The sequence below is a fragment of the Leopardus geoffroyi genome, chromosome A3 (genome assembly GCF_018350155.1).
Source record: "Leopardus geoffroyi isolate Oge1 chromosome A3, O.geoffroyi_Oge1_pat1.0, whole genome shotgun sequence".
In the NCBI taxonomy this organism is placed as follows: Eukaryota; Metazoa; Chordata; class Mammalia; order Carnivora; family Felidae; genus Leopardus; species Leopardus geoffroyi.
Genome location: NC_059336.1, coordinates 14,853,285 through 14,879,417, shown reverse-complemented (window position 1 = coordinate 14,879,417; position 26,133 = coordinate 14,853,285). Strand labels below are relative to the sequence as shown.

Genomic DNA, 26,133 nt, shown 5'->3' with positions numbered 1-26,133 from the left:
TCACAAATCTGCAGTCAAGGTGTCAGCTGGGGCTTCGCTTATCTGAGACTTGACTGGGCCCGGAGGGTCCACTCGTCTTATGTGGCTGATGGCCAGAATTGCCGGATCCTCACCATGTGGGCCTCTCTATAGACTGCCTGAACATTTTTCTGACGGGACAGCTGGCTTCCCAGGTGGGCCTGACAAGGGAAGAAAGAAGAGAGGAGAGGAGGAGGGGGAGGGGAAGGGAAAGGGGAAAGGGGGAAGGTGAGAGAGAGAGAGAGAGAGAGAGAGAGAGAGAGAGAGAGAGAATATTCTATAGAGCACAGAAGCCTGAAATCTCAGTTTTATGACCTAATCTTAGAAGTGACGTGCCATCATTTCCCCTTGTTTCTATTGGTTACACAGACCAACCTCGGTACCGTGAGGGTGGGGACCACAGAGGGTGTAAAGACCAGGAGGTGGGGTCATTGGGGGCCATCTTGGAGGTTGGCTAACACAGAGCTGGTTTGTAAGACCTGTAAGACCTGTAGCAGAGTCTTGACTATGTCCTGCCTCCTGCGGTTCCTGCTGGAGTTTGGTCCTTCAGCTTTCCTGTCAGTTCTATGAGCCACCTGACACCCTCCAACAATGTTCTCTTCTATTTAAGTTCACCAGCTCCGTCTTGTCTTGCTTGCAATGACAACTGTGACTAGAACAGGTGCCATGAGAGAGGACAGCGGTGGGGAAGTGGGTTGCAGCAGAGGAACTTAACTTTAGATAAGGTTATCAGGGAAGAACTCTCTGAGGGTGTCATTTGCCCGGAGATCTGAATGGTGATGAAGAGTCAGCAGATGAAGAGTGGGAGGAGGGGTCTTTCCGGCAGAGGGAACAGCACAGACAAAGGCTCTGAGGTGAACCAAGAAGACTGGATGGCTGGGGTATAGCCAGCAAGTGGGTGTGTAGAAGGTACTATCATCAGAAGTCAGATTACTCAAGATCTTGAGGCCACTGTAAGGGATTTGGATCCTCTCCCCCAACCAAAGCCATCTCACGTTCCAGACATCAAAGCTTGACAAGGCTGAGGACAAGACCCCGAGGTCTAAGAAATCAGGATCAGCCGAGTCAGTAAGTGGCTTTGACCAGATCATGCTAAAAAAATGTCTGTAACTTGTCAGTTCATCCATCTTTTTTTTTTGCTGGCTCTCAGGTTTTCTTAACTTATGGTTGGGTTCTTTTCTGAGTTTCGTAGTCCTTTTGATAAATCCCACCCCAACTATGCTGAGCTGAAAGGAGAGATTTGTGTTTACAATTGGGCCTGGGAACCCTAGCTAGAGAGCCTGGTTCTCTGGTGGAGGGAGATGAGCAGCTCCCCAGACAGTGTGAGAATGATCAGGTAGACGTGATGGAGCCCTACAGTCTCATTACTTTATAGTCCCACGTTCACTCAACAAATACTTGCTCAGCATCTAGCATGTGCCTGGGCTCTGTGTGGGCCTCAGGCTACAAAGACCGTCCTCTCCAAGCATCAAGTTAGGCATGAAGGATGGCCCAATCCAAAGGTTACTGAGTGGGAACTCCCCATTACTCAGGAATTGGTACCATGTCCCACGGCCAAAGCAAACAGGCCCTGTGTAACCCGCATTCTGAATGGAGCCTGCAAGGTTTACTAAAGGGGGCACAAATGGCTCAGATCCCCTAGCTATAAGCTCACTTTCCTCTTCCTTGCCCAAACAGTAATACTGGGGAGGGAGGAGTTCTTTGGTTTTGATGAGGAATATAGTGTTTATTGTGAAAGCAATTCCCTTTTCTCCCCCTTTTCATTGGGAGTCCCTTCTGGAGATTGAGGGGTGGCTGCAAGAAGGGGATGCTGGGATGCTGTTCCCCAGTGGGGGTCAACTCGGTAGTGGACTTGCTGATGTCCCCCTGGGTCTGTCTGAGCAGGGGAAGAGAGAGGTGGAGAGAGGGGTCACTGTGGAGCCGCTGGCCAGGACGTCTTGAGTTTCTCTGGGTCAAGTGGACCCAGTAGTAGTTAGCTAAGCTCCTAGTGTTCCACCGGAGCAGGCTGACTGCAGAGCAAGAGGGTCCCACCAGAGGCAGAAGCAGAGGTGGCGGGGCAAGGGGGGGAAGCTGAAACCTGAGCCGGACGCCCCCTGTCAGAGGACTGTGCAATGGGGAAGCCCACAGAGATATACTCATGTGCCCCATGAGAAACCATTTGTAAACACTTGCTACTCCAGGTTAGCCCGGGAAACAGGGTCAACCCACAGGGAGGGAGATACTGTGGAGGGCTCTTCCCATTCCCCCTGTCCCCCTTTATTCGAACTGGCAGGATCCTGGCTCCAGTCAACTCTTGGATGAGTAAGGGAGAAGACAGAATGAGATTTAAATTGAGTTTGAGAATAAAGCTTTCAAGGATGGAGGTTTAACAACAGAAAGTGATCCAAAAGTAATGCAATCTGCCCAAGATGTCATTAAGGGATGGAAAAGGGAAATTCACCACAGCATAGCTGAAGGTAGAGATTAGGGGGGAAAGCTTCATTATTATGCCCTATCAAGTCGAGTCGCCTCAGTATACCGGTTCCGTGAGTAAACAGAATAACTGAAATACAGTGTGGTAGGGCTGGAGGCTTGCTTAGGTAAGCAGCCGCAGGGTTCTGAGAGGGCAAGGGGAGGTAGGTGGGTGCACATTCCAGGGTGGCTGATGCAGAGGGCTTTCCGGAGAAGGGGCACCTGAGCTGAGACTTGAAAGATGAGAAGGGGTTGATCCAATGAAAGGAGAATGGAGAAGGTCTTTCCGGCAGAGGTGGTGGCACAGTCTGGAGCAGAAAGTTGAGGGCAGAAGGAGCCCATGGCCTTGAGGTCCTGTGAGCTTAAGGAGTGAGGGCTCTAGGGAGTTGCTTCAAACCTAAGAGCAACACAATGGGATTTTCATATTAGAATCATCTGCTCACCAGATTCTGGCTATGTGGTGGACTTGACCTCCAGGCCTGCTTCTTACCCATCCATGTGGCCCTGTGACTGCCCCCCTCCCCACCTCCTGCAAAGGGCATATCTTGTCATTCCAAAATCCTGGGTCCCCACTCCTGGAATGTCTTTTGCCCCATCTTTGAACCCTTCCTAAATATTCCCCTCTTTGACAGGACTCTGAAATATTGCCATCCTCCCCATAAATCATCTCGCTTTCCTCTTCCAGTATATTTTTCTCAGCCCAGGAGGATTCTATGCCTTCTCTTAGCCTCTCCCCACAGCACATGTCTCCTTGGGATATGCGTATACTAAAATATCTTCCCTTTATCTTATCTGGTCTTCACCCCATGGGGCAACCCGAAGGCTACTATTTATTCTTCCACACATTAATTTAAGCAGCTTTAATTACGACTATGATATGTTTTATATAATATAATTAACGTTTTAATTCTGTGTACTTGCTTCCCAAGGCAGTTTTGTGAAGGGCCCAATTTTGGAATCAAGCAAATAAAGAATAAGTAATGGCTGAAGTTATTATAGCAACGCCCTCCCCCCTCCCAAAGGAATTAAAGCTGTGTTTGCTTTTTGAAGTGGGTTAAAGAGGGAGAAGATAGTTTAATATTCTCTTCATTCCAGGCATGTTTGGTGGCTTTCGTGAAGTCCCCTCGACTCTGATTTCAAGCGTTCCTGGCTTATCGGTGTCTGACCGCCAGCTTGTGATGTGTTGCGGCTACCAATCAGCTTTGCATCTCCTGCCCCCCACATCCTTCCTGATGGAGGATGTACTGCAAATGAGAAGTTACTGAACCCACTTACTCATTTATTCACTCAGCAAATATGTATTGGTGTCCTATTACGTGCCCCGGACTGGGATGAAGTCAGCCTTGCCTTCAAGGAGCTCATGGTCCAATGGGGCCAGACAGATGGAGTTCTAGTCCAGCAGGCTAATGCTGTGGGAACACGGAGAAGGGGCTAAGGAAGGGGCGCAGGAAGTTAAGAGGAGGTTTAACCAAAGAGAAGGTGAAATTTAAACTGGTTCCAGGAAGGAGAAGGGAAAGAAGGAAACAGCAAGACACAGTAAGAAGACAAGATCGTTTGAACGTGGGGAGAAGGAGAGTATGGTGGAAACCAGCGTGCATGGGAGGACATGGCAGGGAGTGAGCGTGGGGAGACAGGTGGGGGTAGAGTGGAGAAGAGCTTGCTGGGTCAGGAGGAGGGGTTTGGACCATCTTGAGGATGGGGAGCCCAAAGAGGTTATTCAGCAGGGAAGTGTCCGGAGCAGATCAGACCTGGGGTTTGCAAAGAGAATTGCAACAGTATGAACAACGAGAGAAGGAGGGAGTGGGGGACGGTTAGTTGAGAGTTGCCTGGCCCATAGTAGGGGCTGAAAAGGTACCTAGTGAAGGAGGGAGGCTGTTGGGACAGCCCAGGTGAGAGATGATAAGCCTGTGAATCAGTGGTGGAGGTGACGGAAAGGAGGGTGCCCTTTGCAGCAGAAGCCAGGAGAGTGGAGTTAACAGCCCCTTCGTCTCCCATCCTGTCTGATTCCATGCAGCCTGGCCTTTTGGCCTGGCCCAGAAATGCAGAACGTGGGGAGTCGTCACCCCAACAACCAGCTGTCTAGTTCACGCTCCTCAGGTTGCACTGGCGACAACCAAAGCTCAAGGGAAGTCAACCCATCAGAAGGAGAGTCTCAGTCAGAATTCAGGGATTCTATGCTGCTGAGTAGACCGTGTTAACACTGGTTGAAGAAGGGCCAGAACCCAGGCAATGTGGGCACAAGGGTGTGTGTGTTTCTGCAGAAGGAAAGAGTCCCGAGTCTCCTGAGATTCTCACGGGGTCCTGCGCTCCCACACAAAGGCTGATGTGCTACTCCAAATGCCTGTCTCCAGGTGACAGATGGGAACGGAGGCGTTGGAATAGAATCTGGTGGAGACGGCATGGATGGATGGATGGATGGATGGATGGGGAGGCTGGGACGCTGCATCCACAGGAGGGAATTTCCTTTGAAAGAGAGGGAAACTTTAAGCTGGGAAACTGTTTTCCTTGAAACGCCACCGGAGCCCTCCTCTCCCCCACACCCCAGCTATGGCCTTCCCGGTTTCTGGGATGCGGGGAACTTCCTCAGGCCTCTGCATCCGCGGTGGGGACACTTTCGGTTCTGCCGGAATTCCCGGAGGCTGCGGCGGGGGGGGGGGGGGTGGAGAACCGTGGGGGGGTGTCCCTGGGGCTTCTTCCCAGCACGCGGGGGATCTCTCTTTTCTGCTTTCGCGCTCCGGGAACACTGCTAGCTCCTCGTCCTCTTCAGCTTGGCCTCTGAGTCCCAGGGGCGAGGAGGAAGTGCACTTCCAGGGACCACGCGCCCTCCCCCTCGCCGAAAGCACGTCCCTACTCTCCCGGGAGATTCGACTCCTAGGAACGTTCGGGGGAAATCCCGGCGCGCAGCGTTGTCAGGAGCTCCGCCTCCCCCAACGATGCTGGCCGCGATTGGCCCCCGAAGACCCCGCCCATTTCCTGGGCGGGCGCGCGTGGGGTGGGGCACGGGCCGAGGGAGTTACTACGCTCGCAGTGCCCGCACCCGTACTCCGCCGCTGGGTACTCATCTCGCCATGGTTCTTCTGCCTCTGCGCTGTCTCCTCTGGGGCTGCGTGTTGACCGCCGTAAGTTGAGTTTCTGCTCCGACCCGACGGGGGATTTGGGGATTTGAGAGTGGAGAATGGGAAGAGAAGCAATATTTCGGGGAAGGCAACTTCCTAGCTGATTTTGGGGGATAGAAGACGGGGTAGAAGGTGCGTAAGGTACCGCGGGTCCCGGCTGCTTCTGTGTCATCCCAGGTTGGGGTCCCAGGTAGCCCCAAGAGGGCGCGTGGTGGGGGGGGGGCACTGCAGGAAACGTGCACCTGCGGCGTGGACGGGGTTGGGATTTGGGGAGACCCAAGCCTTTATTTGGTCGGGAGGCTGGAGTCTGGGTTTGCCTCAGAGGCTGGCCACGCGGAGACTGCTGAGGGGTTTCAGAGATGAGAAGGGAGGCCGGGCAAGGGCAGGGGCGGGTCTGGCAGGTTTCCTGTCCCTTTAACATTGTGGACAGATGGCAGGCAGGCTCTGTGAGCGGTTATCATGTCCTGGCCCCCTGGGGCCGCCTTCTTGTGGGGTATCTTGTGGGAACAAGGGTGGGTGCAGAGGCCCAGGTACTTCTTTGAGAAGGCAAGGGGTTTTTAACACCCCCACCCCACCTCGACCCCCAAATCCTGGGTGATCCAACCTAGGAGGAATACCCAAGGCTGTGTCTCTGCCTCCTGAATTTAAGATGACATAGAGGACCCCTGGGGGAGATGAATAATTCATGAGACCCAGGAAGGGGTAAGGAGACCAGCAGGGGTTTCTCCAGGCACCAGAAAGTCTCAGTTATGCCCAACCAAGCACATCTCCGGGATTTTCAGAGGCCCACACTTGACTCACTTTTTGTTCAAATGTATTTTTGTAGTTCCTCATTCTGGAGGCTGGGAATCCCCCCAAGTACCTGCCGCTCTCATTCCAACCTCTCCGGCCTCCCCCTGCTTTCAAGGGCCGTAGTTTCTGGCATGAAGTCTGGGCAGGAAAGACCCATGGAGGCGCAGGGGAGGGGAGTCAGCAGCAAGGGAAGAGAGCAGTTGGGGAAGCTGCTTTTGTCCCAGAACTTTCATTTTCACTCTAAGCAATGGTTCTTAGGGAGAAGGGAGTTGGGGGGGGGGGGCGGGGCGGTGTTGGAGCTAGTGAGAGGAGGAAGAGGGCTCTTGTAGGAGGATTGGAGGGAGAGCCAGGGGATTCAGGAAGAAGGGTGGTCTGGGCTTCTCAAGAGCACACTACCAGGTCTGGCTCCAGGTAGAGACTGGGCTATGACAATAGCAGGGACTGTTTTTGAGAGTTTCCTTTGTGTCAGGCTCCGACACACGCATGCTTTACACGCATTCTTGGTCTGATTTTTTTTGACTCCCCCATTGTACAGATGAGCAAACGGAGGCTCAGAGAGAGGAAAGAACTTGCCAGAGTTCTCACAGCTAGGTGGAACCTGGATATAAATCTACGTCTGCCTGATGCCCACGCCCGCCTCCCCAAGCCTAGGTCCTGAGCTGCTTTGTCAGAAGGATTAGAGCTATGGAGTGGGAGCTGGAGGTTGACAAACTTTCAGAGAAGAAGCCGTATTTCTCATAGGTTTGCAAATGGCATAAAGGACTTTCGTTGCCCTGGGAGTCTAGTGGGAAAGTCCACAGGGTTGTAGGAAGAACATTCACAGGATGTGGTGGTGGAGGCAACAGACCTTCATATTTCCTTCTCCATTTGGAGTAAGATTCACTTCTGTAGGTAATTTTCTCACTGAATGAGAGCCACCAATTAGGCAGAATCCTGGACAGCCAGCCAGTTAGCCAGGGCAGTAGTCATCCAAACAGATATTCACATATATACGATAATTAAAAGTGCCTTTTAATGAGCACCTCCTATGTTCTAGCTGCCGTGCCGGGCCATATACACATATTCATTCTGATTTTCACAACCGAATCTGTGGGGCAGGCATTACTCCCATTTTAGAGATGCGGAAACTGAGGCTAAGAGACAACATAACTAGTAAGTGTTATGACGTCAAGATTGCAGCCTTACACTGTTGGATTCTCAATCCTGTGCTCTTTTCACTGGCTGTTTCCCAAGTGTGGCATGATTTTAGGGAGCACAAGGGTACGGGACTAAACGACATAGATTTGCTTTACAGTTCTGTTAAAATCCTCCTTTTTTTCAAGGAGGAGGTCTTTGGGGCTAGAATATAGTTAAAACCTCTCCAGCATTTGCTAATCCTCCTTTTTTTTTTATTATTTATTTACTTTTAAAATTATTTATTTATTTTATTTGAGAGAGAGAGAGAGAGAGAGAGAGAGAGAGAGAGAGAGCACGAGCAGGGGAGAGGGGCGGAGGGAGAGGGAGAGACAATCTTGAGCAGGTTACCGCTCAGCACCGGTTCCACTCTCAGTGCTGACCCCTGCGGGGCTCAATCCCACAACCCTGATCTGAGCCGAAATCAAGAGTCAGTCACTCAACTGACTGGGCCGTCCAGGTGCCCCGTTAATCCTCCTTTTTGAAACAAAAGCCAAGGTCAGCAAGCAAAGCAACCGGCTGGGTTTTAATAACGTTGTTTTGCTTCTGTTGAATTTATTTTTAGGGTTGCCTTTTATTTATGAGAAGTGATACTGGTTCTTCTCTGATGGCAGCACTATAAGGTTTACATTTATTTATTTATTTATTTATTTATTTTCAACGTTTATTTATTTTTGGGACAGAGAGAGACAGAGCATGAACGGGGGAGGGGCAGAGAGAGAGGGAGACACAGAATCAGAAACAGGCTCCAGGCTCTGAGCCATCAGCCCAGAGCCCGACGCGGGGCTCGAACTCACGGACCGCAAGATCGTGGGGGGGCGCCTGGGTGGCGCAGTCGGTTAAGCGTCCGACTTCAGCCAGGTCACGATCTCACGGTCCGTGAGTTCGAGCCCCGCGTCGGGCTCTGGGCTGATGGCTCAGAGCCTGGAGCCTGTTTCCGATTCTGTGTCTCCCTCTCTCTCTGCCCCTCCCCCGTTCATGCTCTGTCTCTCTCTGTCCCAAAAATAAATAAACGTCGAAAAAAAAAAAATTTAAAAAAAAAATAAAAATAAAAAAAAAATAAAATAAACGTATTCGGGGGGCGCCTGGGTGGCGCAGTCGGTTAAGCGTCCGACTTCAGCCGGGTCACGATCTCGCGGTCCGTGAGTTCGAGCCCCGCGTCGGGCTCTGGGCTGATGGCTCAGAGCCTGGAGCCTGTTTCCGATTCTGTGTCTCCCTCTCTCTCTGCCCCTCCCCCGTTCATGCTCTGTCTCTCTCTGACCCAAAAATAAATAAAAACGTTGAAAAAAAAATTAAAATAAACGTATTCGGGGGCACCTGGGTGGCTCAGTTGGTTAACTGTCCAACTTCCACTCTGGTCACCATCTCATGGTTCGTGATTTGGAGCCCTGCATTGGGCTCGCTGCTGTCGGCGTAGAGCCTGCTTGGGATCCTCTGTCTCCTTCTCTTCTCTGCCCCTCCCCTGCTCGTGTTCTCTCTCTCTCTCTCTCTCTCTCTCTCTCTCTCAAAAATAAATAAGCATTAAAAAGAAATAAAATGAGGGTGCCTGGGTGACCCAGTCAGTTGGGCGTCTGACTCTTGAGTTCAGCTCAGGTCACGATCTCATGGTTTGTGAGTATGAGCCCTGCATCGGGCTCTGCGCTGATGGTGCGGAGCCTGCTTGGGATTCTCTCTCCCCCATCCCCTCCTTCTATCCCTCCCCCGCTTATACGAGCGTGCGCATTCTCTCTCTCAAAATACATAAATAAAATAAACTTAAAAATAGATAAAAATCACAATGGTTAAAAAATAAAACAAACGTACTTAAATTAATGGTACCTGGATGGAGTAGAAAATAGTGCAGTTGACGGAGAGGGGGAGTATTGACAGCTGAGTTCTTATTCAGATTCTATCACTATGTGACCCTGGGCAGGTGACCCAACCTCCCTGGTCCTTAGCCTTACCATTTGTAAAGCAAAAAAGTTGGATTTTGTTCCTTCCAGCTTCACAGTCCTGGCATTTCATGAGAGAGGGGTTGGATAATCAGATGATGAGGGTTTGGAGAGGGGAAAGGGGTGGGGAGCAGAAGAATTGAAGGAAGCGGCCAAGTGCTAAATATAGCCTCAGCCGGGCCTAGGACCAGCTGCCCAGCCAGCCTCAGGACGCCAGGGGAGGTACCGGAGCCCTCCTGGGTGTTTGGGAAGAGGAAAGACTCCGGCGTCAAGCCAAAAGGAAGATCTGTTTAGTGCCGAGAATATTGCGATGTCCCAGTGTAATCACTTTGTTAAAATGCCAGACCGATCCTCTGGGTGCTTTTATAATCACGTCAGTTGGCAGTTTAGTTAAAAACAAACACACCAAGTAATATGCAGGCTCCAGCTTTCTGCTTTGGACTTCCACTTCAGTTCTAACCTCTGTGCTGGCTGACTTCCACCTTCCTGCCATAGAGGCTGCAGTAGAGATTTCGAGATCCCCTCAAATCGTCCAATTCTGTTTTTAGGTCCACCCAGACCCACGCACTACGTGCAGAGAAAACCAGTACCTGATAAACAGTCAGTGCTGTGATAAGTGCCAGCCAGGTGAGCGGCTGACCCTCCCCCCACGGCGGGACCCTTCCTGGCTTCCTGGCGGGCGCAGGCCCCGTGTGTCAACTGTAAACTCGAGTCTCAAAGGACCCCTGGGATTTTCCCCATCCCCGCCCTGCAGCCAGAATGTCCTGGGTCCCCTCTCTGCCTACCCGGGAGTAGGGCTCCTATCTCTCCCATGTCCCCCACCAGACTATGAAGTCTAGAAGGGTCCGAGACTGTCATCTTTGTATCCCCTGCCCTAAAACCCAGCCTGATCAGTTTTTGATAAATGTCTTGACTCATTGAGCCGTCTGGAGCTGCTTCATTTCCTGATGTTTTCCAGGAAACAAACTGGTGAATGACTGCACAGAGTTCACCTACACGGAATGCCTTCCTTGCAAAAAAGGCGAATTCCTAGACACTTGGAACATAGAGAGACACTGTCACCAGCACAAGTACTGCGACCCCAGTGCGTGGGCTGCTGGGGAAGGGGTGCGCGGGGAGTCAGGCTGATAGTCTAACTTATTCCTGACAATGCAGCCGTTGCTTTTTAATAGCCAGGGTCTGTTCTGATTGGTTGGAGTCTGGGTTGTACCGGTTGTTAAATAATTTGATTCCTATCCCTACTTGGAAGAGGGTCTGATAAAAGCAGGAAGTGTGAGGGGCAGATCCCCCAAGCATGGCTCATAAGGGGTCCCCATCCTTCCTGCCATCTCTGCTCAGACCAAGGGCTCCAGGTCCAGAGGGAAGGCACCTCTGAAACGGACACCACTTGCACATGTGACGAAGGTCTACACTGTACCAGCGACGCCTGTGAAAGCTGCATCCAGCACACCCTGTGCCCCCCTGGCCTTGGAGTCAAGCAGGTTGGTAAGTGGCCTGTCTGGGAATTGGCTCTGCGGGCAGGAGAGAGGAGCTGACACTCACGGTGAGGGATTGGGCAGTGGGCGCTCGGTCTCGGAGGTGGAGGGGCCACCCTGCATTGGTATCTCTGCTTGGTGAGCAGGAAATGGCACCTTTCTTGTCCTGCCTCCAGCCCTGGGTATCTGCCTTGGTTGGGCAGTGGGAGGAGGCTTCTTAGGGGCTGCAGCAGTCGGGGAAGCTCTGTGCTGGGGGACAGCACTTGACATAGATAGTTCTTCTGGCCCTTCCTGTCCACCTGTTTCCTTGAGAGTCGGGTGGGTGGTCCCCTGTGATGATGAAAGCCACCTCCTCCCTTCCAGCTACAGGGGTTTCTGATACCATCTGCCATCCGTGCCCAGCCGGCTTCTTCTCCAATGTGTCATCTGCTTCGGAAAAGTGTCACCCTTGGACGAGGTACAAGGATTCACCCCTTGTTTCCTGCCCTAAGAGGGGTGTGGGACTACTTCTGTTCTATCCGGCCACCTGTCCTTCAGCCCCTGCTCCCCATGTCCACACACTTGTGCACATAGAGAACTTGTAGAGTGTCCACATGGTTGACCAAAAGGCCACTTTTCAGCATTTTTTTTTTTTTTTCTGCTCTCTCTTGGCGGTAACAGATACTGCTGACCTCTTGATCTTCATGAAACTCCCTTCTTGGGGGCACCAGGACACCTCTCTTGCTTTCCCTCTACTTCTCCTCTGCTCCTCCTAACTGATTTCCTTGGCCTTTGTTCTAGGCTGTACTCCCCAATCACTTTGCCTGCCTCCCCCGGCATCTCATCCGTATCCATGGTTCCCAATCAACATCTATTGTCTGGATCTGTCTCTTGGGTCCAAGACAGTAATATGCCACCACCAAGGGTCCAGCTCCACGCAGTTGACCCACAGGCACCAAATGCACTCGCTTGCCCGCCCCTCTCACCCTCTGGGAAGACACTCACTTGTGTTTGGGCACTTGTCCCGTGGTCCCTCCCTCACCTCCAAGCCCACATCAGGTACCAGGTCCTGTCTATCTAGGCTTCCAAATGTTTTGGGATTCCTTTTCTCTCCAGTGGTCATCCCTGTGGTCTGGATGGTGCCTTCACCTCCTCACCAGCCTCCCTGCCTCTGGTCTCTCCTCTTCAGCTGTGTCGCTATCCTCTTGCCAAAGCGAGCTTTCTAGTTTATTTCAAATCACGGTGCTCCCCGTTTAAAAGGCTTCGTGACTCCCTATGCCTTTAGGATGAAACGCAGACCCCTCCACCTGCTCCCCTAACTTGCGGCACCATTTCCTGACTTTCCCCCACATGCTACTTGCGATGCCCTCAATGTGCTGTTTGTCCTCTTGCCTCAAACTCTCCTGCCTGGAATACCCTGAAACACCTGCCCGACTATTTTTTACATTTAATTAAAAAAAAAAAAATGGGTAAGAGAGGCTCATGAAACACAAGGCACGAGAGAGCCTATGGTGATGAGTTTCTGTTCCTTGGCCACTCAGTTCTCCTCCCTGGAAGCAGCTCTTCCCCCTGTGTGTCCTGCCAGAGAGTCTATGTATGAATAAATAAATGCACACGCATGCAAACACGTATTTTCCACACAAATACTAGCATCTCGTATATACTTTGTTATTTGTTTACTGTCTGCCTTGCTCCAGTAGACTGCAGATTCCTTCAGTGTAGGGACTTGGCCTTTTTTTTTTTTTTTTTTTTTTCTTCCGGTGATGCATTCCTTATGCCTAGAACAGTGTCCATGCATAGTAAGTGCTCAATTAATCTTTACCGATAAATGTTGAATGATAACCGGGGGCACCTTGGTTAATAAGATCAGAGCCCTGAGTTCCAGCCTCACTGCAGCTTAGAAAGTTTGCGACCCTCTGAGCCTCAGTGCCCTCACTTGGAGAATGGGAATGACCTTCATCTCACAAGGCATGAGGAAAAGACCTGTAGGGGTGCCTTGTAGACACCTAAGCATTCTTATGTATGTGCTTTCTTTGGAGCTTCTCACCCTTTTCCCACTTTAGATGTTTTTTTTTCTTCGTGGTGTCCTTTCCTATCCGTTCCTCCCCACCCCTCCAGCGACCACATCTTCATCATCCCGTATTGAGACTCCTGCGCAGGCCTCCCAGCTGTCCACTCTTCCATAATTTCTCCTCCTGCAAGCTCTCCGGCCAAGTGAGTCCTCTCACTGTTGGGGCGTCTGGTTGGGTGCTGATGTGACTTCCCAGCTGAATCCAGTTGAAACCTTCATGGCTGATTACCGGTGATCTGGTTCTAAAGACCCCATTTTCCATAGTTCCCTAATACCGTTTGGCACGCCCCCCTCCCCCACCTAATCCCTCAAATCACATTGTCCTGCTTCAGCTAGAGTGTTCTGCTGCTCTAAGTTTACATCCTTCCCGGCCGCTCAGATCGCCCTTCCCTAGGGAAGTCTTTCTGGACGAGCCTTTAACCCAGAGATTCTCAACTGAGCGATTTTTCTCCCCAGGGGACATCTGGCACTATCTGGAGACGTTTTGGTTGTCACAACTGAGGAGGGGCTGCTACTGGCAACTAGTGGGTGGAGGCCGGGGGTGTTGCTGAGTGTCCTACGGTGCACAGGACAGTCCCACAACAGAGAGTTATGTGGCCCCACACGTCAGTAGTGCTGAGGCTGAGAAGCCCTGCCTTAAACTGAATTCATCACCCCTCTATTCCAGCCACTGTGGGCTTTGTCTCCCCTTCTCTGAACGATTCCCAGTTCACTTTGACCTATGTGACAAACTTTGGCCTATTATTCCTCCTTGAAGATGCGCAATAATGTTTTCTCTGCACTCATGACTTCCCTAAGAACAGAGTCTGTGTCATTCCCATAACAACCAGCACAGGGGATTGCACACAATACGTGCTCAGTGAACCTGAACTTGTTGGTTTTGATGGTCTCCCTCCGGGGTTGGAAATCTTACGGCTGGGGAAACGTAATGTCTCTTTCTCTCACCGTGTGTCCGTGTGTGCACATGTGCGTGCACCTGTCTGTGCACAGGTGTGAGACCAAAGGCCTGGTGGAGCTTCAGGCGGGGACCAACAAGACGGATGCCGTCTGCGGTGAGTCTTAGAGAAGGGACTCTGGCAGCAGGCCGGGAAGGTGGCGAGCTGACAGGGGACGCAGGGTCGCACAGAGACACCTGGTGCGGAAAGAGAGAGGTGAAGTGAGAGGAGGCAGTTTGGGATTGAGGTGTCCTAGCTTTGCCACTTACCTGTGGAGCCTGGGCAAGTCCCCTCCCCACTCTGAGCCTCAGTTTCTTCATCTGTGAAATGGGCTGATGACAGCACTTCCCTTCGTTGGGAGTGCCTGGCATGGGTTCCTGCACTTTGGAGATACTCCACCCTGCATTTCAAACACCAGCGCGGACGTGCCACTGTTTCCTCTCAGAGCCTTGGTTTTGATTTTATAACGAGGAGGTTGGCCTACAGTAGCACAGGCCACAGGCCCAAATAGCTGCAGGGACTAGGCAGGTCATGTTAATGAGCAAAAGAGTCAGGGGTAAGAAAAATAAACTCTGTTTCTTTTTCAGACCCACTTTCCTCTTGGCAGGGCTGGGACTGGAGTGAGGTGAGCGAGGCAGGCAGGTGGGCAGGCAGAAAATGCAGTAATCAAGATAAATAACGTTAGATACATTTTTTTATAAAAACAAAGCTAATGTAAAAAAAAAGTCTAGAAAGAATACAATATCAAAATTTACATAAAAACATGACCCAACCCTGCCTCGCTTGCCTCAGCCTAATCCCAGCCCTGGTTCTAATAAAACTTTATTTATTTTTATTTATTTATTTATTTATTTAATGTTTATTTATTTTTGAGACAGAGACAGCATGAGCGGGGGAGGGGCAGAGAGAGAGGGAGACACAGAATCCAAAGCAGGCTCCAGGCTCCGAGCTGTCAGCACAGAGCCCGACGGGGGGCTCGAACTCATGGACCGTGAGATCGAGACCTGAAGTCAGGTGCTCAACCGACTGAGCCACCCAGGCACCCCCAACAGAACTTTATTTAAAAAACAGACATCTGTTGATGCCTGGCTGGCTCAGCTGGTAAAGCATGTGACTCTTGATCTCAGGGTCATGAGCTCAAGCCCCATGTCGGGCAGGGAGCCTGCTCAGTTAAAAAAATAAAATAAAATAAATAAAAATAAAATAAAAAATAAAAACAAAATAAAAAGCAGGCAGCCAGCCTGTGGGCCACAGCTTGTTGATATGATTTTTCAAAACATGACATTAAAACATTACTCTTCTTGATTACTGAGGTTTTTTGGTGTTCCCTTAAATTTTGTTGCAAGGTGAATGTCTCACTTGCCTTCCCCTAGTTCCTGCCATGCATCTTGGTCTTTTTTTTTTTTTTTTTTTTTGTCATTTTCCCATTTAGGATAGAGACTTAGGTACAGGGAACCCTTTACTTTCCCCTCCATCCTTCTATAACAAAGGCAGCAATGCAGACATCAATGTCGATGGACCTCAGCATTGGGCAGGGAGTAGGGAGGGAAGGGGCGTGTGGGGAGCCGGGAGAGACAGCTGTATCCCTACTCAGTGCTGGTCACACTAAACACATCTGGCCACATTTTGTCAGGGCCACCTGTTTGAATCCTGTGATACAGCTGAGCTCAGACACTGGAGGATTTGAGAGTCCGGCAAGGGACAGAGCAGCTTGAGGCACGGGGGTAGGGGGCCGCTGCGGGTGGGAGGCCATCACCGAAGTCTTGATTTCTCCAGGTTTCCAGGATCGGATAAGAGCCCTGGTGGTGATCCCCATCACGATGGTGGTCCTGCTTGCTGTCTTGTTGGTGTCTGTGTATATCAGTGAGTCCCCAGGTGGGGAGGTGATGAGGGAAGGGGGAGAGATTGGCTTTGCCAACTCCCCATCCCGTTTGGTTTTTTCCTTCTCTCTCTCTCTCTCTAGGAAAGGTGACCAAGAAGCCAGAGAATAGGGTAGGTCAACCCTGGGCACCGGCTGAGGGTTTTGGCAAACTGGAAAGAAAGCCTGATTCATTGTTGCCTCTATGGCAGTAACACTGATTCAGGGTCTGCCCCTGTGGCCAGTGGGGAGGCGGCAGGACTGGCTCCTCTCCCCCCCCAACCCCTCCCCCCCACGATGCCCCCGCCCCCAGTGCTGGCCCGAGGGCTCTTCCCGTTCACTTCCCTGTACCACCAAATTCCGGCACCTCGGGAGCTCACCTCCCCACAGAACAGCCCTGGCACCGCTGGTAAAATCTGACATTTGCTGTTCCTTCCCGGCATTTGATACGTGGGGAACCACGTCTCTGTGGCCTTGGTCAGCGGTCAGGAGGTGGGGCCCCCTCTCCAGCCCCCCTGCTCCTTGGATCCAAAGCCTCCCGCTCTGGAAGCCTCTTGACACGCTCTGTGTGGCCAGCAGGGGGCAGGAGGCACCCACTGACTCAGCACCGACCCTCCTTTTGGGAAAGGGGAAGGGGCTTCCGTGTGTGTGTGTGTGTGTGTGTGTGTGTGTGTGTGTGCGCGCGCGCGTGCGTGTTGAGGGGGGGTCCCCTTCTGCAGGATTGCCGGGGGTAACCTCCCGCCTTGGCTCCCCAGGTTCTCCAGCCTGAGGCTGTGTCGCAGGACCCTGTGGAGGACTTGGAGGTCCTTCCTGTCACCCTCCACCCCATTGCTCCGGTGCAGGAGACCTTACACGGGTGCCAGCCGGTCACCCAGGAGGACGGCAAAGAGAGTCGCATCTCGGTGCAGGAGAGAGTATGAGGCGGTGTGTGCCCAGGAGTGTGGCGGCATGGGAAACGGGCACGTGGCCGGAGAGCCTGGAGCTGCTGGTGCTACAGAGGGAGGGTGCGGGGCGCCCCCGGCCTGCACCCCTGTGGTGCAGAAACAGAACCTTCCACCCCACCCTGGAGCCCACTGATCCCCCGACTTGCTTGTAAAGGCGGAGGCAAAACTTTTCGGGGGCCGTGTAGGAATATCCACCAAAATCCTCCCGCCCAGAGTTCAGTGGCCAGAGATGTATCATGGTGGTTTCGACGAGCCCAGGAAGACGTATACGTGAATATCCGTCGCGGTGTTGTTTGTGACAGTGGACAACTGGAAGCCACTTAATTGTCCAGCAGCAGGGGACTGGCTAAATAAAAGTGTAATATATTTTATACAACAAGATCTCAAGAACACTGTTGTGGAACAACAACAACAAAAAAAGCAGGTTGCAGAATGATGGGTATGAAAACATTTCTTTAAAAACACACACGCCCCGGGGCGCCTGGGTGGCGCAGTCGGTTAAGCGTCCGACTTCAGCCAGGTCACGATCTCGCGGTCCGTGAGTTCGAGCCCCGCGTCGGGCTCTGGGCTGATGGCTCAGAGCCTGGAGCCTGTTTCCGATTCTGTGTCTCCCTCTCTCTCTGCCCCTCCCCCGTTCATGCTCTGTCTCTCTCTGTCCCCAAAATAAAATAAACATTGAAAAAAAAAATTAAAACAAAACAAAACAAAACACACACGCCCCAACAGCATGATATGTCGTCTGGGGTTATGTGTATGCACAGAACATACCCGTGTATGTGTAGGTATAGCCAGTGTTCAGTAGGATACACAGAAAACGCACGGTTCCAGGAGTTGTAATGTCTGGGTTGGGGAAGAAGGGTTGGCGAAGGGTTAAAGGAAGAATTGGCTCCCCCCCCCCCGCCAAACGGAGAGTGAGTTCATACAATGCTTATGTAATTAAAAAGTCATCAAACATGTATAAAGGAAAACGGGGGTGGAAATGCTCGATGACACGAGCTGTTTAACTCACTGTCAGGCTCACAGAATTAGGGCACTTTCTGAGGATAATAACAATGTCCCCAGGCTGCTGTCCTTCCAGGGCGGTTTCCATGTGTGCTAGCATTTGGCGTTGTGTTTTGCAAAGCACTCTCTTCATTTTACTTGTGTTCGTCAAAAAACGGCCTTGAGGGCAGCCAGGGTTCCACATCCCTCCCTCTTGAACAGAGGTGAAAATGGAAGCCCAGAGAGGTGAAGCCACTTGCCTGTGGCCACACAGCAATTCTTAGAGACGCCACTCAGAGCTCCCCACTCTCCGTCCTGTGCTGCTGCTTCCAGATCTTCCTGCTCTCTGGAACCTACATCTGTGGCTCCTTCCTGGGGAGCTCCTGGGCCTCCCACTTCCTTCTGACCTCCCGACTGCTACAGGAGCTGCAGCTTCTTGGTCAGATGGTGCCCCCTTCCCCCCCCCCCCACCCCCCAGCAGTATCTGAGGATAAAAATAAACCATCCTGTTCTCTTTTCCTGCTGTGCCAACTGAGGGGGAGCCTAGCCAGGAGGAGCAGCAGATGGGGTGGGAGCAGAGGGGAAGGGAGGGGAGGGGAGGAAGGTTGTAGGACGAGGAGAGGGAAGAGCCATGCAAAGCCCCTGCGCAGAGATTCACAGTGAAGATGAGACCGGGCTGGTTTCACCCAGGGATCTCAACCTTTTCCCCAGTACAAAGCTGCTTTTGGATTTCCCGTGTGTCCTGCTGGCTGGAGGGTGGGGGTGGAGAGGGCTTATCCTGGATGGAGACTGAGGGCAGCTGCAAGCGGAGAGAGGGGCACCTGGCTTGGCAGGCTTCCCAGAAGGGCTTTGAGAACAATTTGGATACACCAGGTGGAGACAGTTGGTTTAGAAAGCAGAACAAAGTGGTGGCGTCATGGGGGGGGGGGAGGGGAGCTTTGGGACCTCACCCTTATTCTCTACCTAGAGTCCGAAGACTAGTGTCACTCACTTCTGCGCGTGGCAGTATGGTGGCAAGAGGCAAGAGACCCTCCTCTGTCACCTGCTGTCCGTGTGACCTTGGGTATGTCATTTTCATCTCGGACCAGCTCAGTTTCCTTATCTGGCAAATGGGGATAATACCCATAGTAGATGGTATTGAGTCTTCTTTGTTTTCTCCTGGGTCAGAGGTGTTCAATCTTGAACATGTGCCAGAACCACCTGATCAAAACCTGACTTGCTAAAAGATTGCTGGGCCCCCGTGGCCAGTGGTGGGGTAAGTCTGGATGGAGCTCGGGAATGTGCATTTCTAGCAAGATCCCTAGGTGACGCCAACGCTGCTGGTCCAGGGACCACACTTTGAGAAGTACCGCCCCTCTCTTGGCATTCCTACATTGCTATGTCCAGATGAGCCATGAGTTTCCTATTACAAGCACTGGAGATCGATTGCCTTGGGGCTCCCCCCGGTATTGGGTGCAGGTGTGCGGTGGTCAGATCTACCCAGGGGAGTTGATGACCCAGAATACTCTCCACTGAATAGGAATGAAAGGTGGAGAGTAGATGCCCCAGCCTCCTCGCCCTTGGGAGGGACAAATCTGAAGGCCTCGAGCCCCCCCGAGCCCCTCTGCCATTGGCTTCCTCCCCTCTCCCCCCTCCCCGACTCACTTCCCCACTCCCCCACTGGTGCTTCTTGAGTTCGACCCCCTAATAAACTACCTGCATTCCTTCCTTGCCACAGAGTCTGTTTCTGGGAGAGGTTCCCCGTAAGAACCAGCAGAACGCATACGTGGGAAGGCACAATTTTGTGTATCTTAGAGTCCCTGATAAAGGGAAGGGGTTCTTGGCAACTGTAGCGAGTTCTGGGTTCTCAATGGAGCTCAGCCAGAAACTTTCTGTGTGACCTTGGGAAAGTTACGCTCTGGTTCTGGAAATTTTCCCTCCCGATGTGTGATGAAGGGCTGGTGCCCTAGGAGTTCTAAGGGCCCCGCCAAATCTAAAAATACGTGAAGAAGGTCAACCCGCTGTAGGAGCGGGTCTGGCCTGCGCTTGGAAGAGGGTGGGTGTGAGGCATGTATTAGCCAGAAGGTGGCGCCAACGTAACGCGCGAAGACCCCGGCGGCCGCTTTTCGCGGACTTTCAAGCTGCATCCCACCCTCCCTTTGGAGAAGAGGCCTTTCCTCTCTGGGGCCCCAAAGGCCTGAACCTCCTGCAACCTGTATTCTGAAACTTCATCCGTTCCCCAGCGGAGGCCTCCCTCTCCACTGCTTCCCCGATTTGACAAGCATCGACTGCATTCTCACTGTGGCCTCATCCCTAGCTAGGGTCGTGCACAGTGACCCTAAGAGCGTGCAAGGATCGAGTGCTCACTACGTACTAGGCACAATGCTAAGAACTTTCTATGCATTGTCTTAGTGTGTAGGGCGACCCTACGTAACGCGCAGTCTCATAACCCATTTTACAGATGAGGCTCAGAGGCTAAATGATATGCTAAGGTCGGGAGGGTTAGAGCTGGGATTTGGACCTCATGAGGCTGACCCAAAGCCTGTGGTTTTTGCTCCTGCACAGGAGCTACAGAGTGAGGCAGGCCAGGTCGGGATCAGGACGGCAGAGCAGAGACTATGGCCAAGTGGGGAGGCTCCATCTATCTTTGGGGGGGGGGGGGCAGCGTCGATCCGTCCTCTCCAACGCTGCCCTGCAGGAACGGGAGTTCCTGAGAATCCAGATTTCCGTGTGGATTCTCCCCATGCTGAAATCCTACCAATTCCAAGAACTGGAAAAGTCAGTGAGAACCCAAGAAAGCATGTCACAGAGGATTGGAATTTAAGAGAGACTGGGAATGACATTGTGTCCAATCCCTTTGTTTCATATATGTGGAAACTGAGGCCCTGGGAAGGCCCAGAACCGAGTGAGGCCAAGTGTCATATGCAGCTTGTCTCTTCCTCTGCATCCCAGCCGGGAGGCTGGAGAGGCTCCTGGGGGCTCAGGCTCCACCGGGTGAATAAAGGATGGAAGCTCTGGGACCGAGGCAATTGCCTTGGGACTGGGGCTGAGCCGGGTGTATGTGTCCTTTTAATTCTGTGATACACCCCCGTCCTGTCCCCTGCCGGCACCCCCCTCCCCGCCCCCCTCCAGCCCCCCTCCTCCCTAGCAGGCACGCACATACCCTCCCCTTCAGCCTTCAGGTCCTGTGGTGGATTCCTTGGGCAGCAGAAGTTATTAAAGACTCTGCCCCGAAGGATTTCTCTCCCCCAGAGTGATTCTGACACAGAAAATTACAAACCCACCTGCAGGGGTGGGGAGATACAGTTTTAATTTGTAAAAAAAAAAAAAACAAAGAAAGAAAGAAAGAAAAACCCCCCACGTGCTGTGGTCCTGGAGTCTGGGGGCTGGGGTTGGGGACAACTTGGGGAGGCTCCTCGAGCCTACAGCCTACAGCACCTGCCTACAGCAGGTGTAGCACCGTTAAGGGAGAAGGGCTCTGGGAGGGGCTCAGCAGGGTCACTGGGCAGATTCTGCCCAGACAGATGGGGCCAGTAGGAGGGGAACTGCTCGTCCATTCCTACCCCCCTTTCTATCCCTGGGGCTCTCTGCCTCTCTCCCTGCAGACTGGCACATCCCGCTGGGCTTAGGCGCCCAGCTAGTTCCCAGCCTCTGCCTCCCTCCAGGGCTCTGCCCACCCCACCTGCAGTCCCTGCCCGTCCCTCTACCCCCCTCCCCGCGGTCTGCCTGCTCCCTACCCACCCACCTCCTTCCTTCCCCCAGCAATTCCATCTCCCCCTGTTCTCTTTCGAACAAGTGTTATTTTGGCTAATTATGAAAATCATACCTGTGCAATGCACCGCCCCCATCTAAGCAATAAACATGAAAATAAGACCGCCTGTAAGCCTTCCCACCACCCCCACCAACCACAAGTTACAGGTCCTTCCAGACTTGTTTTCTGTGCCCAAACTATTTTTTTAACCTGGGCTATTATTACATACGCTATGTTGTATGCAGCCATCTTTGCCTAGAGGGATACAGTGGGCGTCTCTCCATGCCGATAAATAATAGATCGGCAACATGCTTTTTAAGTGCTGCATAGGATTCCGTGTAGGGCTGAGCCCGATTCACCTAAGGATGCCACGTAGAGGGACTTTTACGCGACTTCTCTCTTTCCTTTTCCTCTGGAGTCCCTACCTGCTTCCCCCCTTTGCCTCTCCTCATTCTGCCCCCACCTCCACTCCCATCTTCACCTCCAGGGTCCCACCCTCCTTTCTCCTCTCCTGCCCCCATTCCCTCCAAGCCCTCACCCGGTGGAGGGGTGGAGGGGTGGAGGGGTGGAGGGGATCGGCGGTGTTTAATGCCCGCTCCCCCGTGTCAGACAGGCGCTGGCTCATTAGTGTGCCTGTCCCCCCAAGTGAGGCAGGCGGGAGCCACAGTGGCAGTGGAGAGGCCTAATTGAATGTAACTAATTATTCACTCCCTTAAATGGGCCTGGGAGGGACAGAATTACTCACTCTGAACTGGGGAGACAGGGAACTGGCCGGCCGGCAAACAAATCCCGAGGCCTGTGGAGCCAGCTCTCTGTGGAATACTAATTAGGCAGGAGCGACAGGATACAATCAGGGACAGAGAGCCTCTCCTGTCCACCCCCCCCCCCCCCCCGCCCCGGGAAGCTGAGGGCAAACCTTGTGTGAATATAACCACAGGCCTGGTCACCCTGGACCCCAGGGAAGGGTTAATGTGAGGAGGCAGGCTGGGGATGAAATGTTGGGGCTGGAGGCAGGCAGGGGGGCTAATTCGTAATAAGGAGGGGGGCAGGCAGGGAGCTAATTCGTTATAAGGAGAGAGGCAGGAGGGCACAGCAGGTGGGGCCTGCGGGGGACATGCTGGGCTGGGGGTGGGTGGTAGGGTGACAAGACATCTCAGTCCCCGCCCAGAGCTGAGGGGACTGGCTGGGTCTCAGGAAGGTCCCCTCTCCTCCCCAGCGCCACCAGGGCCAGACCCTGTGCTGGAGCCTGAAACCCACCATTCTCACCGCAGCAGGTGGGTCAGCAGCCTCCTCCTCTCCAGTGAGGAAAACAGGTTCAGAGAGGGGAGGGGTTCGTCCTGGCTCAGAGCCGGGGCTCAGTCCCCACCCAGCTACGAAGCCCCAGGTCCTGACCCCTAGAATGACCCAGGCCTCAACCCTGACCAATTACATAAAGTGTCCGTGGGCTGGGGGTGTGATGCTGGTAGTTTAGGGATCGGTATTTTTTTCAGAGCTTCCTGGTGGTTCTAACATTTGACCGGGAACTGAAGACCACTGGCTCTGACCTTAGTTCACTACCAGAGTCTCTGCTCGGCAGTTTTGAATTTTTGTGAATTTGTGCCGTTTGTGGCTTCCCTTCCTTTACTCACGTCTGTCCTCTCATCCTGCTGGTCCCATGTGACCCCCAAGCCCTAGGCATACCTGTCACCAGTTTTCTGACCCCCAGGAGCAGGAAGGATGGGGGCAGGAAGGGCTGTGTGGCTTGGGCTGATAAAGGTGGCTTGGGTTGGAGAGGAAGGAGAAGGAACAGGACTGGATGTGGCCCCAGGGGAATCTGAGCTGCACCGTTCCGGGCTGTTCCTTGAGATCAGAAAGGAGAGATCAGTTAGGGACTGGGCAGCAATGGAAAGAGGGGCGAATCAGGCTATGGAGAGGTGGAGAAAGAGGCGAGTGTGCGTGCACATGTGCGTGTGCGTGTGTGTGCACGCGGGCACCGGAATCGTGATTCTGCCTACCATTTATATGCCAGGCACCCCTCACATACCATGTCATTTGATCCTGACGACAACCCTTTGAGGGAATATTACTTATCCTTACAGAGGATCAAGGTGAGGCTCAGAAAGGTTGAGTTAGCGGTCCAAGGGAACACAGGACACCCAGTATCCAATTTCTGGCTCTCCTGGATTCCAAATCCCATGCTCCTTTCTTCCACGCTGCTGCGATTTTGCTATTGCGTTTGTAATCTCTTTCTAGCAGGTGTCAGTGTGGGCGTGCTACTATTCTGCGTGTGTGTGCGTGCTTGTTAGATGTGTGTGTGTGTGTGTGTGTGTGTGTGTGTTCTCCCTTCTGAAAGGGGCTAGCTGTCAATAAGCTTCCCACTCCGTCCTAGCACAGTGCCTCCTGCCGACCAGTGAGAGGAGGGAGGAGGGGGCAGCCGCTCCTGCTTCTGGATCCGCTTCCCTCCGTCAGCTCCAGTGCTCAGTGGGAGAAGGCCTCCCCTGGTGGCGGGGGCTGGTGAGGGGTGGAGAAAGGCCGGTCATCTTGCCAGCCAAGTGACAAATAGCCTTGTTTGTCACAAAGGTGGAGAGAGAGCCCTACTGGTTCTAAGACGGGGACATTCCCCCTTTCCCGTGCTTTCCTGCCACCCCTCACCCCTAGGTGGCAGGGAGAGAGATGGACGGTGGCCACACTAACCCCTCTCCATCCGCCCTCCCCAAGTGCGGGACACTTCATGGGAGTTTCATAGAGGGGCAGCAAATTTATGAGCCCAACACAGATTCCCCAATCACCTCGCCGGGCAATCCATCTTTCTGGAGCCAGGGACGAAATGAAATTATCGTGAAATAAATCTGTATAGATGATGGAGGTACTGATGGGGGCGGGGGCGGCAAAGAGTGTGAGTGGCAGAGGAAGCTGGGGCGCCGGTGGCCATTGGCAGCCACTCCCCCTTGGCTGAGACCCAGAGAAAGGACTCTGCTGACTTTTCCTCCCTTTGAAATCTTTGACTGGGGGAGGGGGCTGTGTTCCATTTATGCCTCCAACGCTTCCTTCAACCCCCCCCCCCCAACCCACCGCATGATAGGATATGGGGCTGGGTGCGGGGCCCTCAGATTTGTGATTGGGTCCCAAGTCACCCACACTTCCAGACTCCCAGAGTCAGAGAAAGGGGCGGGACCAACTGAACTGGAGAGCTAGACCAGGGGAGGAGAGGGGAAGGATTGGGTCCAGGGTGAGGGGGTGGGGGTAACAGAGTTAGGGTAGGACAGTGGTCCTGGGTAACGCGAACGCGCCACACCTTTCGTTACCCACCTGATGATCAATCAAAGGGTCTTGGGAGGGGCCAGGTCCTTGGAGGCTCCCTGCTGAGCCAAGTGTTGACTCTTTCATATCTGAGGAGGAGGAGAGAGCCAGGGAAGGGACCAGCGCGTGGGGCCACTCGGAGAGCTTGAGGCAGCGCCTCTTGGCCAACATGTTGGAAGTAGCTCAGTACTTTAACACCCTCTACAGCAGGACTGGTGTGTTTCACCTGAAAGTCAGTCTTGGCACAGGGCAAGGGTTGGGGCAGCGGGTCCCAAGAGCTCTGGTGCCCCATTTCCCTCCCTTTTGGCCAGCAGTATCTGGTTCCCCGTCCCATCCCCCCCACCCCCAACACCTCGCATGACCTCTGGGCTTCAGGCCCAGTGAATCAGGGGATGGGCCCAGTGCTGAAGGGCACACAGGGCCTTGCCAAGCCCAGAGTGCCTTCCTGCCTCCTGCTCCCGGCTCTCAGGGGACCCCCATCCACCCTGAGCACTGGGCTGGAAGAGGATGCAGCCAGCCGGCTGGGATGCGATCATCCGCTTCCTGAGCAAGGCCAGTCCTAGCCAGAGGGAAACAATGAGGGCTGAGGCCCTGCTGGGGTCACCTGGCAGGACAGCCCTCCCCGCAGCTTGTCCCGGTCTTACCTCCTTCGCCTCCTCTTCCCAGGAAGGGGCACGATGACTTTGGGGGATGAGGAAGGCCAGACAGCCAGAGCATCAGCACCTACGGATGTTGCAAGCTTGGTGGGGGGCCGGTTGTGAGTGCCGCCCCGAGGTACATGGGAGCGAGGTGCGGGGGGGGGGGCAGCCCGAAACAGACTCGCTCTGGAAATGAGATTTGCCTTGTTATCTGTGCTGGCTCAGGCCGAGGGCCTTGGGCATTAACTAACCCATCCACAGAGTTAAGAGGTGGGAGGGGCGGGGGGAGCTGAAATCGGCTGGAACGGACAGAGTGCCTGCTGGAGTGCGTGCGCGCATGCACCTGGGTGGTATGTATTTGTGTGTTTTTTGCCTCCAAAACCGTGTGTATCTTCCTCATTAGGGTGGATGTCTTTTAAAAGGATGCGTGCAAGTGTGTGTTGATATTTCTCTTTAGCGTGTGTGTGCGCACGTACGTGCACAACTACACTCTCCTGGTGGCTTTGTTTGTACACGCCCCAGTCACGCTCCAGCCCCTTCAGAAGCCTGCAGGCCCAGACACAGACTAAGGGACAGAGCCTGGTGGGCTGGGCATGCAGGGGGCCGTGTGGGGTGAGCCAGGCCCTAGAGGTGGCATGGGCCTGGCAGGGGACAGAGGGGCCATCAGCGGAGAGGCCGCTAGAGTGCTGGCTGATTGAGGAAGGGGAATTAGAGAGGAGGCTTGCAGGGCCCTGCAGGGGGGGGGGGGGCTCCTGGCAACCT

At 53.3% G+C, this 26,133-nt stretch overlaps 1 protein-coding gene across 4 annotated transcripts; it reads left to right on the top strand.

Moving 5' to 3' along the window:
- The first annotated feature begins 5,459 nt into the window (after nucleotides 1-5,459).
- CD40 (CD40 molecule) lies at nucleotides 5,460-17,119 on the top strand. 4 transcript variants are annotated; one of them, XM_045444397.1, is made up of 9 exons: nucleotides 5,460-5,588; nucleotides 10,030-10,108; nucleotides 10,440-10,565; nucleotides 10,820-10,966; nucleotides 11,320-11,413; nucleotides 13,997-14,058; nucleotides 15,718-15,804; nucleotides 15,905-15,933; nucleotides 16,555-17,119. In XM_045444397.1, exons 1-9 carry the CDS (start codon nucleotides 5,538-5,540, stop codon nucleotides 16,717-16,719), a joined length of 840 nt encoding a protein of 279 aa, XP_045300353.1. In that variant the 5' UTR covers nucleotides 5,460-5,537; the 3' UTR covers nucleotides 16,720-17,119. The 4 variants fall into 4 exon arrangements, with proteins under 4 accessions (XP_045300353.1, XP_045300351.1, XP_045300350.1 ...); XM_045444395.1 differs by having other exon boundaries at nucleotides 10,030-10,156; XM_045444394.1 differs by lacking the exon at nucleotides 5,460-5,588 and adding an exon at nucleotides 7,180-7,264 and having other exon boundaries at nucleotides 10,030-10,156.
- Nucleotides 17,120-26,133: the final 9,014 nt, after the last annotated feature.

Bases quoted from the DNA above. Each gene is read 5' to 3' on its own strand.
- CD40 (XM_045444394.1), top strand. From the start codon at position 7,202: ATGTGGTGGTGGAGGCAACAGACCTTCATATTTCCTTCTCCATTTGGA. The intron at 10,967-11,319 runs GTAAGTGGCCTG...CCTCCCTTCCAG, and splicing joins CCTTGGAGTCAAGCAGGTTG to CTACAGGGGTTTCTGATACC. The intron at 11,414-13,996 runs GTACAAGGATTC...GTCTGTGCACAG, and splicing joins AAGTGTCACCCTTGGACGAG to GTGTGAGACCAAAGGCCTGG.